At 41.9% G+C, this 13,117-nt stretch overlaps 1 protein-coding gene across 1 annotated transcript in view; it reads left to right on the top strand.

Moving 5' to 3' along the window:
- The window catches only part of ECHDC1 (enoyl CoA hydratase domain containing 1), a 28,325-nt gene extending 18,398 nt beyond the window's left edge, over positions 1-9,927 (top strand). Inside the window, exon 5 of the mRNA XM_010012177.1 lies at positions 9,522-9,927. Within this exon, the coding sequence (XP_010010479.1) occupies positions 9,522-9,927 (406 nt within the window). The remainder of the gene's footprint in view (positions 1-9,521) is intronic.
- The last annotated feature ends 3,190 nt before the right edge of the window (positions 9,928-13,117 follow it).

Raw genomic sequence — 13,117 nt, 5'->3', positions numbered from 1 at the left:
AATGCAGCATGAGTAACACTGCACACAGATGCTAAAGTGTGTCTTCCTGCCTAGGTCTTGTGACAGGTTGTTAGTAACAACATACTTTAAATCCTTTAATGCTGTGGGTTGCAGAAATATGATATATCAAATCCATCATAAAGTATTATAGCAGTTCAAACCTTGCATCTCTTAGGGCTGATGTCAAGAAATGCTGGTCCTTTCCAGTCAGCCAGGTTCAGGCGAGTGAGGTGATCTTTGCCTTTTTGACATTTTAGATACTAGGCTCTGAGCCAGAGTGTTGGGAAGCTCCCCCTTGCCTTTCTCTATCAGCAGCAGAGATAAACAGAGAATATGACTGAAATGTGCCTGCTTTAAGAGACTCTCGAATTTGGTCCAGGAGAATTTTGTTCTGTTTTCTTTGGTCTTGATATACATATGTGATAGAAACAAAGATGTGGGAAACCAAAGTTAAAAACATACAATGTGCTGCATCAAAGTGTGCACATAATTTTAAAGAAATACAATATTTTCAATTTGAAAACAAGCTCCAATGTCCTTTTTTGGTTTCTAGATGAATATTGGCATTCAGATTTGACTAAAAATTTCAATTACCAAACCCCTTTACCTCCAAGTGATCATTTTTCATCGACAAATCTGGTAAAATATCACTGGATCTTTTATAATGGAAATCTTTGCTTTTGTCTAAAAGGCATATCTGTTGTTGAAGATGTTTGCTTGAATGAAATCCAAATAGCTGTAGTTCCTTTTTTGGAAGGAAAGACTCATGTAACATTTCAGATGCATGAGTAATTTTTATGTGAGCATTATTTTGGCGTTCATTCATTTGTGTATTGAGACTTTGGCAGCCTGTGAAGAATAGCTAAAACCTGCTTTGTGGGTTAAGACCGGAGTGCTATGTCAGATGAGAATTGCTCTGAAAATGATTCTATGGTAGAGGCAGTGTGCCTGTGACTGGGACCCACTGACACCAGGGTAATACAAAGAAGGTCAGAGCTGGGAATTAGAAGAGGAGAAGAGTTAGTAAGACATTGGTCATTTGCAGGGAAGGAGAAATGGAGTGGTACCCCATGGGTTGCTGTTGTACAGCTGTGGGAGAAAGGAGGAATCCAGGCACTACATTTTGAACAATTGGGCTTTAGTCCCACTTCATGGCTCTGGTGATTCATGCTGTATGCAGAGTTTATACTACATGCTTCAGGGGAATTAACAGCTCCCCGGTGTAATTATCTGTTTTATTCTTTTGGTTCTCTGTGCTTTTGAATTGTGGTATGAGCGTTGTGTGCCTTTGTAAAGCCATGCTGCTCCTTCCCTGTGTGTGCACAGGGGGTGTTGTCAAACAGATCCGAGGCAGCATCCAGGGACTGGGGGGTCTTTATTGCTAATTGTGTAATTGTAAAAATCTGTCTTTTCCAGTTGGGAAAAGCCTTTTAATTTACTTTTCTGCTGTTTTCTGGATCTCCTCAGCTCACTTGAATGCTGTGGCATGAGAGGGGGAATGAGGGAATGGTGTGTGGCTCGTGCAGCTTTTGTGCTGTGTCACAGCTTGCAAAGGGGCTGCGCCATGTGTGCAAGCAACATGTGCTGCCTTGCATGGTGGGGGGCTGCATGAGCCCTTGGCCAGCCCTCTCCCCATTCCCATAGCCGCCTTACATAGGGCTGACCACCACCCAGCACCCACTGCTTGCCATGGGGGCAACAGTGCGCTAGACTACAGGATTTCCCTGTGAGCATCACACATGGACCTCAAGAAGTGCCATCCTGGGAAATGGGGCAGATTCGCTCTGCAGTTTGGCCAAATAATTTTTCTGTCAGTTTATTGAAAAGTGATGGGGGGAGGAAGGCTCATCTTACTTCCTTTAGTACTGCTGTGGAGTTTTAATCAGTCATGCTTTTTTGGGCCCCTATTTCTTGCCCTGTGATCTGTCACCTAGTTCAATTTTTCATTCCTGCTACAGAAAAAGGTCTTTCTGTAATTTCCAATATTCAGCCTCATTTATCCCTTTAAGGAGAAATGTAGCTTTTGATAGCATGTTTTTCTCTCTCCGGCTTCTGTGAGGCCACGGGTGAGAAACTGTCAAGCCTGAGGTAAGAAAATAGATTTAAAACCCCCTAATGCAGGTCTGCTGGGTAAAACTCTGTCTGTAGCTGACTTCTGAGAGATTCTGGTCTAGAATGAGATTGGAAGAGCCATCTGTATGTATGGCAGCCACTATGACAGCAAGCATCACCTGCGGGAGACTTCTGGGGGGTCCTACCTACCTTGTCTTAAGGCTGCCCCGCTCCCCGTGCAGTGTGTTAGCAGCAGTTTATTTCCCTGTGTTTCTTTCCTTCCATAATCCCTCTCTCAAATTAACAGTCTTTCTGGCCCTCTTTTAGCTACTCTCCTTTGATCAGGGAAGTGCTTAAGAAATAAACCTTTATTCACTTCTCTGGTCGTTCTGACACAGTCACAGCTCTACTGCTTTTTGCTGCACATAGGCCTTTTATTAATTTTTCTCAGTGCAGACTTTGCTCTTGATTAGATGCTGGGTTTTGGGGCATGCGGATTTCTGTATTTGCCTGTTATAATTTAGCTCCTGTTATCCATAGGATCTTTTTCTGAGTAACAATATTATTTTTGTGGTTCGTCCTTGGAGTGGCTTCCTTTGAAATCTGTGATCATGCAGCCTCTTTGACTTGACCCTCTAGTTTTTGGAGGCTCATCTTCCATTGAATGTCCCAATGTCTGGGAGTACATGGCAGAGTTATCCATACCTTCGGCTCGTCTTTATTCTTGGAGACCATATTCTTCCTAAAATGGCTTATGTCTCTTTAGCAGTTTCTGTTCTGATGTCTCTATGTTCCATCTCTGCCTTCAACTCTTTTCTTGTTACTACATCTTCCTTTTTTTTTGATCTAGAACCCTACTTCTCAGAATTTTGTCATTAACCAAATGTTTTTTGTCTTTATATGAAAATATGACTTTGTTCTCTCTTCTGCGTTTCATTTGACTCTGGTCAAATGTGATGTGATGTGAGAAAACATCACTGAGCCATGTTATAAATGGTTGGTTTAAGGTTTCCTTTGAAAAGTGCATCTCTTGTTGTTTAGGTCCATTTGCTCCTCTCTGGGAAGTGCCACTCCAGAAGAACATTAACTCTTGCTCAAGAAAATAATCTGTAATTAGGAGTGTATTTTTTGATGTGATTTTGACCCTGATCCTTAGGTTTTTGTAAAATGTATTGGAAAATCTGACTTGAGGGCAGTGAAGGCAGGTAGGTAGATGGTGGTAAAGGCGGCTTGTGCTGGGAAGACTTGAGAGTTTCCCTAATGTTTGATTCTTGGCTTTTGTTGCGAGTGGGGGGGAAATGGATGTGCTAAGAGTGTTACAAGATAATTCAGTAACTATAAATAAAATTGCATATAATCTGTAAGGCAATTTGAAATGAGCTGTGAGAAAAGTGAGCTCTCGTGTTGGTGAGATTTCTTAGGCTGGCATCAAGCCTATTCCTTTGACACGGAGTTTCAGAGCGTGCCTAGAACACTCTGTACTTGGGAGGCTTGGTAGGATTTTTTGTATTTTTGGTTCTTGAGTATTATTTTAATTTACTTAAACCTCAAGTAAAGAAGGTATATTGAGTTTGGGGTTTGGGGTTTTTTAATCACAGAGGATTTGAGATGAGTGACTTTCTGATGGGCTTATTGAAATATTAGCTGGACCTAGTTCTTTCAATTTTCCTATAATAAGGTTTGCATTCTTGTAGTAAAGATTACAGATTAAAACTCATAGACAGGAAAGATCATTAATGTGTATGGTCTTCTCTTACCCTATTGAAATCTGGGATTGCAGAGCAGCTTTGTGCAATTTTATCAAAGATATATACGAGGAACATAGTTTCCCCAAACTCTTTTTGGGGAAAATGGTAATTTTGTCTTCATTTTTACATTCTTTAGTGGTTACCATTTAGGCATCTGTCAAGTGACTCTGACTAAAAGATTTTCAGAGAGAGCAAATACTTGGGGGTTTATTTATATGATGCCAATGTGCATGGCCTGTGACCAAAAGCTTGAGTTTTAGCAGTTTTACACTTTGGAAGTCTTACTTTGTGTTGCCACAGCTCTGAAGCAGCAATTCCTGTAATGTCTAATGGTCTTATTCTTTCTCTGCATAGGGCAGAAACATGAGAAGCTCTCCATGAGAGAGAAGATATGGGGGAAGAGCAAGGGTAATTAATACCAGCAAGCTGTGCTGGGAAAGCACGGAACAGTTGTGGCTGGCCAATATTGACTGCATTGCTGCAGTTCAGGAATCTGCAAGGAGTTATTGATTAAATGTTTAATCAGGGCTTTTTGATCCTTTAAAGTCTATCCAGTTAATCAAGTGAGATTGAAAGATAAGTGAAATTATGACTAACTCTTTCCAGGATGAATCCACTTACTAATATCTTCAGCGAATTGGGATGTGGGGGGTGGAGGGTTGGTGATAGTGTGTAGTAGGATAACTGAATTTCAGAAAAATCTTTAGCTCTTTTGTCTAGCAAATCCTTTTACAGAGTACCTAGGTAATATGATGGTGTAGTGATAAAGATAGCGACAAGACACTGCACTGGATAGGCAGAAGCAGAATAATTAGTCCCAACTTGCTTTTTGAAGGAGACTATCTTATTCTTGAGGGTCTAATTCTAACAGCATCTGTCACAAAAATTGAAGTCAGGCCTGGAAACTATGCATCAGCAGCTTTGCTGACTAGCTAAATTATTTTAGTGTAGTAGTGCATATTTCTTCTGCAGAATATTCTTCCCACAGTACCTTGCTGCTTCAGAATTCATTTTTATTGCAAAAATGACTAGTTAATGCAGTTGGTTTAAGGTGAGTGTCTGTAATAACCACAGAAGGCTTGTTTATTGGAATATTGAACAAGGCTAAAACTAGGTGTTTGGGGGTTTTTTAATTAAGAATAAACCCCTGTACACTCTGCAATTAAATACTGATGAAAGTATTCCTAGCTTTTCCTGTAAGATTTATGGTCCTAAAAATATTTGAAGAGACTAAACACTTATACAAGAAAAGATGTAACTATTAGAATAGAATGTTGTCTCATAATTAACTATCAGTATCTAGGTTTCCAGGTTAGGTCTCTGCAGGCATGAACTGCAGCCTTAATTTCAGTCAGCACTCTTAATTTCAGGCTTTCTGTGGCTTTGTAAAGGTGTCAATGTGGTGGTTCTTGTTTTCAAGGCTATACTGAGGCGTTACTTTTGTTGTTAGAAGATTCTGGAGAAAGTAAGGATGAGTTTTGCAACAAATTGCCAACGAGGGCTCATATATGAGGCCTCAAGAATTTGTATTTTAATGCTAAGGAAGTTATGTAGTTTCTTTCATGTGCATTAACATCTGCACGGGCATGGTGGGGAGGATAGGTTTTAGACACATTAAATGGGAAGCTACATGATATCTGGTGTATCTTTCTGACTCTTAAGATTTGGAACGCAGGTATCTGAGATGGATTGAGCGCTAGGTACATGTTAAAACATTGCAGAGCCACATACCATACTAAAAAAAAGGGGAGAAGGCAGTGAGCCTGGAGGTTTCCAAACTGCAGTATGTACTACATGAACTGTTCAGGACGGTGTGCAGTAGAAGTGGTGCTTGACTACTTGTGCAATGGTCCTTGCCCAAGCTGAGAACCAGGTGTGATGCCAGCAGCCTCCTTCCACGGTGTGCCACTCTCATGCCAGCTAAGAGGAAAAGATTGCAAGTCAGGAGCTGTGTCCTTACATGACACTGAGTAAAACAGGGATGGGAACAGAATCCAGGTTTCTGACAGCATGTTTAATGTTCTAGGCATCCATTTTTTACATCATGAGTTTCAGAAGCATAGTGGTAGGAGCTTTGAAAATGCGTAAAATAAAGATTGGTATTTGTCCCTCACTAGTAAACTTCGTTTGTGCCTTTGTCTTCTCAGAATGCTGAATATAACTCAAACCCCGAGGTTCAGAAAGTGGTGAGGTAAGGGCCAGCACAGATCTTACCATAATCTAAATGGCACGCAAGAAACTGATTTTACCTGTTGGGACATTCAGTTCAGTAACATCAGTAACTATAAAAAGCAGGTATGAAAAGCTGAGAAAATACATTTTTGTTTGTATTTGCACCTTTTATTGTATATGCTCCAGCTTCAAGTAGCTGGGAAATACTTCAGCAAAGGGAAGCATAGCTGTTAGCTCACAGCAAGAGCCACCTTTGAGGAAACAAGGGTACCTATTTAAGGATGGGATTTGTTCAGTTGCATTGTGAGTGGCAAACAAGGCTTTCTCCTCACGTGTGTTGCCAGTGATGTGATGACATGTGACATGACAGTCAGTAGTTCGTGGGTACAATGAGATGTCATGGAGTGAAGGAATTCTCTGATCAAAGGTGGAGGGTTTGTAACATTTACTGCATCTGAGAACATTTTAAAATGTACAGCATGAACATTTGCTGTAGCTCTTGTTTGCTTTAGATGACTAACCCAAAATTGGATGTGGCCCATGGTGGCTGTGCTTTCCTCCTAGGGGGGTTGTAGTGCTTGTAACATGGAATTCTAATGTTCTTAAAGAAAGCTTCAGCTGCACTTTGATGCTTCTGTTCCTTTAACCTCTTATTTCCAGTTTAAGTTGTGAGGATTTTGCTGCCCTTCATGTTTCCGAAGGAGGTTTCTCTGCTTGTAAGGTCTCCAGTTGTGTTGTACATTAATTACATTTAATTTATTTTTTTCCCCAGTATTGTTATGCAACAGATTTTCTGCTTTTTTTAGACAGGGAAGGCATGTGTCTAGGAGCCCAGTGGTATGATTTTCCCCTGGGATACAGAAAATGCAGATTTTAATTCCCTTGACCCGGAAGACAAGAACAGGCAGACTCTGTGAAATCAGGGTTTATTTTGTGTTCATCTACTATTCTGTCTCAGGCAAGGCAGGATTAGATGAATAAGGTATAATAGCTCAGGAATGGAATAGTACTTTGGTTTCCTCAGCTTTTTGATGTCTGCCTTGTTATGTTTAGTAATGCTTCATGTACTTTTCTTACATAAAATCATCTAATGGGAGATCAGGTCTATCATGTCCCAGAAGGTAGACTCAGCTCCTTTCATAAAATAAAAAGGGAAATATTTATGCGAGGCTGCAGCTGGTGATGTTCAGAGGCTGATCCCAGGCTAGCTTGGCGATGGCATACACCTCTTCTGGTGTATGCTCAGGTCTCCATTGCTTCCTTGGGCATGGGGAGCAGTATACCTAACAGTGTGATGACTGTAAGAAATGGTGTGACTTAGAATCATAGAATGGTTTGGGTTGGAAGGGACCTTAAAGATCATCTAGTTCCATGCCTTTCTTAAGCCTGAAGGCAGTCCAAGACTACCTTTACACCTACCACTGACCACCACTTATCTCAGTATTTTCTGTGGAGCTTGTTCAAAGGAGCATTGTAGGGAGAGGTGAGTCCCGATGAGACCCTGGAAGCTGCAGCCTCACAGTCTTTCTATGGATTTAGCTGTCAGTCATTTGTTTTCCTTTCATCATGCTTGGTTCCATTTTGTGAGAGGGAGTTGAAGACTGCACAGGGTAGCTGAGCCTTTCCCACATACTAAACGTTTGCAACATTTTCCTTGTTGGCGCTGATGGGTCAGCTGTGCTTGGAATGTAAAATCTGACTTCACATGAGAACTTCAGAGTGTGCTGAAGTTCTCATGTGGAGAACTTCACTGAAGACTCAGCTTCCCAGATGAGTGAATATGCTGCCGTCAGGATGTCCACTGAAATGCCTGTCCTTAAGGCCTGGCCCCAGGTGCCTGGCACAGTCAGATTCAACCTTACTGGCCTGCGGTGGCTGTCTTATAAGACTGCCCACAGGTTGTCTACATCAAGATGCCTAGCTGTGTATGACTGCTTCTTTTAAAATGCTTCACATCACTCAGCACAACTAGAATTAAACCCTTAATAATGTTTTTGTTATTGCTTTCCCAATGGGACACTGGGTGCCAGCAAATTGCAAAGTAAGCTGAGCCAGTGAAGGCGGTTTGGAATACTTGCAGAGTCTTCCTTTTGGAGATGAGAGACCTGAGCTCCCTGGGATTTGCTGGGTTTGGGAAGCACTTGCTAATGTTAGCTAAAAGCCTTTCCTCCCCTGCAATACATTGCTCTCTTCCTTTTGTCACACAACCTTCCTCCACTATCTCTACAAAAAGGCTTTCATGCAATCTGGCATGTCAGCTGTTGCCTTTGTGCATTGTGTTGGGTCTGGGATAAAGTGTAAGCTCTTCAGCCCTGGAGCTTTATAGTATGGCATGGATGCTGATGGTGCTCTGGTTAAGAAAAAAGCAACCAAGCAAACTTATAATTAACAATAACTAAGCAGATTTGGGAACTGTGAGTTCCTAGAAGTAGTTGCATTTTTAAAGGTTTTCCTATTCTTTTCCCTTTTAAAGCTGTTCATCGTGGTATTTTCACTATGGAAAACTGCATTGTTAGGAAACAGACTTGTGTGTAGGTCTCAGTATTACAAGATTTATCTTCAGAAAGCCAATTAGCGCTTGAAGTAGAAGCTAATCTACTTCACAAGTGTAATTTGTCTTACAAACAGCAGCAAGCAACCGCACTGCACAGTACCCTCGTAAGAAAAAGCAAACCTGGTCTGTTTCCATACATCTTTTCTGTATGTTTCTACTTTAGAGGCTTTTTCCATTAATCTAATGTGCATGGCAGTGTGAACACTGTGTGGAGACAGCACAGTGCTGCAGCATTGCTCCTGCAGGGAGAGGGCTTAATCAGCCCTAGGGTGAGTTGTTAAATAAGGGAGGTGACAGACTGTAGGAAAGAAGCAAAGATACAAAATCTTTGAAAAGAGGACTGTGACTCTACCTTCTGTAGGGGAGCGGTTCTGTTACACACTGTAAGCAATAAATAAATAGAAAGCAATTCTATTATATGTTGTGAGCTATGACTTGTTGGAGTGAGCAGTTAGAAACCAAACTCACATGGACTCTCTAAAGTATGGAATAAAACCCAAACCAACTGTGCTATAATAAAGCATCAGGGTGCTGACAGAACTTCCCCAGTGCAGATCAGTAGTAAGATCACGATCCATCCTCTTGAGAAATATGGTTTGTGCATTAGTATGCTTGAGTTTTGCCAAAAACCCTGTTGTTTTAGGCATGAACTAGCAAGGCAGTGTTGGCACTGTAAGTGTAACGTGCCCTCTGACTGCAGTTCTATTTTCAAACGCAATTTAGAACCGACTACAGGTGTCAGTGTGGGCACTGAGCATCTTTACTGGTGGCAGTTTATGTATCTCATTTTGAGGAGGGCCAAGAGCTGCAGCTGAGGCATGGGGTGATGTAAAAATTAAGATACTCCAGCTCTGGCTGAAATCGGCATGCTGTCAAGTTGCATCATCAGCCTTTGGAGGCAGAGGGGAGGAGAAAACAGAAAATTGAGTGCCGTTGAACTGAAAATGGAAGTCGATGCATGGATTGACCTCTCTGTGTTTGTTCTTCATTGACAGGTTAATGACGCCCGGCAGTGAAATTAGATTTGTTCATAAGGTCATGGGTCTGGTGCCAGGCTGGGGAGGAGGTGCCCGGCTGGTGCGGATCGTCGGCAGTGGGGCTGCCCTCCAGCTCCTGAGTGGGGCTATCAGGGTGGACCCCAAGACGGCTTTGCACCTTGGGCTCTCGGAGGAGACACTCTCATCCTTGGATGAAGCTGGAGCATTAAAAGAAGCCCAAGCCTGGCTAAATCAGTACACAGAGGGTCCAGCCAGTGTGATTCGGGCTGCGAAAGAGGTGGTGGCAGTGGGAAGAGAGCTACCGGTGGAAGCAGCCTTAAGGACAGAGAAGGACATTTTTGGAACTCTGTGGGGTGGGCCTGCCCATTTGCAGGCACTGGCTAGAAGACCAAAACATAGATGACCGTCAGTGCATAAGAAATGTTCCTGACCTTTCTGCAAACAAAGCTTTCGCTGAAGCAGGCATTTAACTGAATCATTTAATGATTTGTTCATTTAAACTGACATTAACATTCCCGTTGTTCACGAGGCAGACATATTTGGTGTGCAACCACATAAAATCCCCTGCAGATTCTTTACTGTCCTAATCATTCACTGAATGGAGATTAGTGAAATTAGTATGTAAAGGTAAATACTGTGCTGAGAATAGGGTTATAATTCTTCTGGAATGAGGCTGAGGATTATTTTCTTTGGAGTTAATTTTGTTTCTCTAACTGGTATGGAAATAAATTGCTTGAAAGATATGATGTGTATTTATTTGCAGAACAGGTGCATCTAAAGCTGCAGAATATGAGTTCCCCCACATGAGACCAGTGTCTTTAAGCAGCTTGGAAGCGATGGTAACCGGTGAGATGATAGCTTTTGTTTTTTCATTGTCAGTTCTTTGTGTGATTGCTGAGAAAGTGTCCAAGGATACTTAAATTTTAATTCTTTTTACAGGAGAAGTTCTAAGTTACTGAGGAGTTTGTAGCCGTTGTTCACTGACAGTGATTCAGGTCTTTAAATGCATTTAGGTGTCATCTCACTGTTTGAGGAACCAGCTACCTACATATGCATCTGCACATTCCCATAGCCTTGACCTGTGCTGCTGAGAATATACAAAGCTGCTGACCTTACGTATTACACAGAATCTAGCTGGAATCTTGGAAGCCCGTGATGTACCATGCATCCAGATGCGATATCCTTGACTGACTGGGTGGTCTGAGTACTTTAGCATTCTGGAAGGATGTATGGATCTGTCTACATCTTTCTTCAGGGTATTTTTACTCGTCGAGCATACTTGGGCTGACCAGATTTAGCACTCCAGTTCATGCTGGTGATTGTGTAAGTAATTAGATAACCAGTGGGGAGGGGTTTCCTTTTAGAAATTAGAAACTGACGAGTCCCTGCTTTGGTAGATTAATCTCAAAATCAAACAGGAAAGTCCCTCTCCAGATTTCTTGTAGGCCCCCTTTCAGCACTGGAAGCTGCTCTGAGGTGTCCCTGGAGCCTTCCCTTCTCCAGGCTGAACAAGCCCAACTCTCTCAGCCTGTCTTTATAAGAGAGGTGCTCCAGCTCTCTGATAATCTTCACAGCCCTGCTCTGGACTCACTTGAGCAGGTCCACGTCCTTCTCATGCTGGGGGCCCCAGAGCTGACTGTGTTACTGCAGGTGAGGTCTCGTGAGAGCAGAGTATGATTTCTACAGTGTGGCAGGATTCTGCAGTTGTAGACAGCAAGGTAACTGTACATATGTTTGAGGATCTTGGGGCAGATCAATGATGGGAATTAGGCCTGGATTGCCTGTTAAGATTCTGCAGCTTTTGAGCAGATGCTCTGCTCTGCTGGGGATGTTTCACTATATGGCTTTCACAGTGGGGAGTGTGTATAGCCTGAAGCAACCAAAATAAATGCTTGGGAAAGGGATGTGGTTTGAGTTGGCACCTCAGGGAGGGTAAGGCACTTAACTCTGCCCTGTTGATCCTGTCTGTTTGCCTTCACACCTGAAGCTGCTGCTGGAGGAAAATTTCAAACCTTTCTTCCCCAGAAATGAAATTCAGTTTTCACTTCCAGAGAAAAGACAGGAATGGGAACACGGGAAGAGTAGTGTTACGGTTTGTTCCTCTTCCCCCACAAGCCCCTTTTTATCCAGCAGCTCAGTTGTTAGTTCCCTCTGCAGCTGGATTCTTTCCTGTGCTCTGAGGGACTTCAAACCCATTGCTTCTAGAGTGTGGATGTTTTAATATAGTCAGGCAGTACCTGACTGTTTAGTAATGAAGCTTTTCTGCTTTTCATGAAGTTCCTCAAGACTCATGAGGGACTCCAGACTGCCAGCATCACTGAACCTTCAGAGCATGTTCCAGTCTGTGCTCATCCAACTTCATGAAGCAACAGCACATTGCTGCGGGTCAAAAAAGTTGTGCTGTAAAGGGCAACTGCTTATGTCTTTGCTAGTAACAAATTTGCCATTACTAACACTGCGATTATGTGTATAAAATGGATGTGAAAATTGCTTAGAACCTGAGCGAGACCCTTGAATATTGTTTTTTTTATTATTTCTCAGGTGCCAGGCTGTAAGGCTCGTTAGTGTACTCTGTGCATTGAGTGATACACATTTGAAAGGGATAGTGTAGCAGAAAAGAAGAATCTGTTTTACTTGCATGTTGTCAATCAGACTTGCGTGCCAGTAAGTGAAACTCAGTATGTACATCTATTGGGGACCTCTTTCCATTTCAATTTGTAGACAGTGAGCTTACTTCTCATTTCAGTAAATGCATTTCCCCAGACATCCTCTCTGATTTGTATCAAAGGCCAACAATTGCTTCTAAGAACAGGACAAATAATTAACAAGTACTGGGTAAGACACTTTCAAAAAAGTTTCAGAAAGGTTTCAAAAAAGGTTGCAGAAACTCATTTTGTTGGAATCACGAATATACCAAACTTGTCCAGACAGGAGAGTCTGAAGATAATTACAGGTATTTGTTTTGATCAAGGATTTTGAGAACAGCCTAATACTGTATTCTCTGGTTTCTTTTCTGATTTAAAAGCAAGTACAGCTCTTCATATAAAAACCCACCTAAATTACCATGAATGCTAACTTGAGAGCTACAGACTGAAATGAAATAGAATCCTATTTTAGCAATTTCAATCCCAAATGCTTTATTTCATTGAATACTTTCCTGTCATCTTAAAGCAACAAACACCTGTAACCAGCAGCTGAAAAGCATTTTTATTTTCTTCACAATTATTAGACTCCAAGCTTCATCCCTGTTTCTGTTGCCCTCCAGAAATGGCCTAAAAACAAGCAAGCAGTAAATGCACAAAATAAATTAGAAACTTCAAAACTGATACTCCCAGTCTCTAATTAAATGGTGTGCTAGCTTTTGTATTTCCTAAGGGCTAGCCTGCCAGCTCTCTCGTCAGCAAACTAGGTTTCCTATTACTTTGTGAAATGCCTGTCTTGTTCCCTTGCCTCCCTGTACTGGGACAGCCTGAGTGCTTAATGGTGCTGTGGATTCAGCACTGTGTCTTTAAAGATTACATACTGGAGACCACTTTTAGCAATATAAATGCTTTATCATATTTGCTGCTGACAGATACATACTTGCCAAATGG

Source organism: Nestor notabilis, unplaced genomic scaffold, assembly GCF_000696875.1.
Source record: "Nestor notabilis isolate BGI_N333 unplaced genomic scaffold, ASM69687v1 scaffold18353, whole genome shotgun sequence".
Taxonomy (NCBI): domain Eukaryota; kingdom Metazoa; phylum Chordata; class Aves; order Psittaciformes; family Psittacidae; genus Nestor; species Nestor notabilis.
This window is presented reverse-complemented; position numbering and strand designations above follow the sequence as displayed.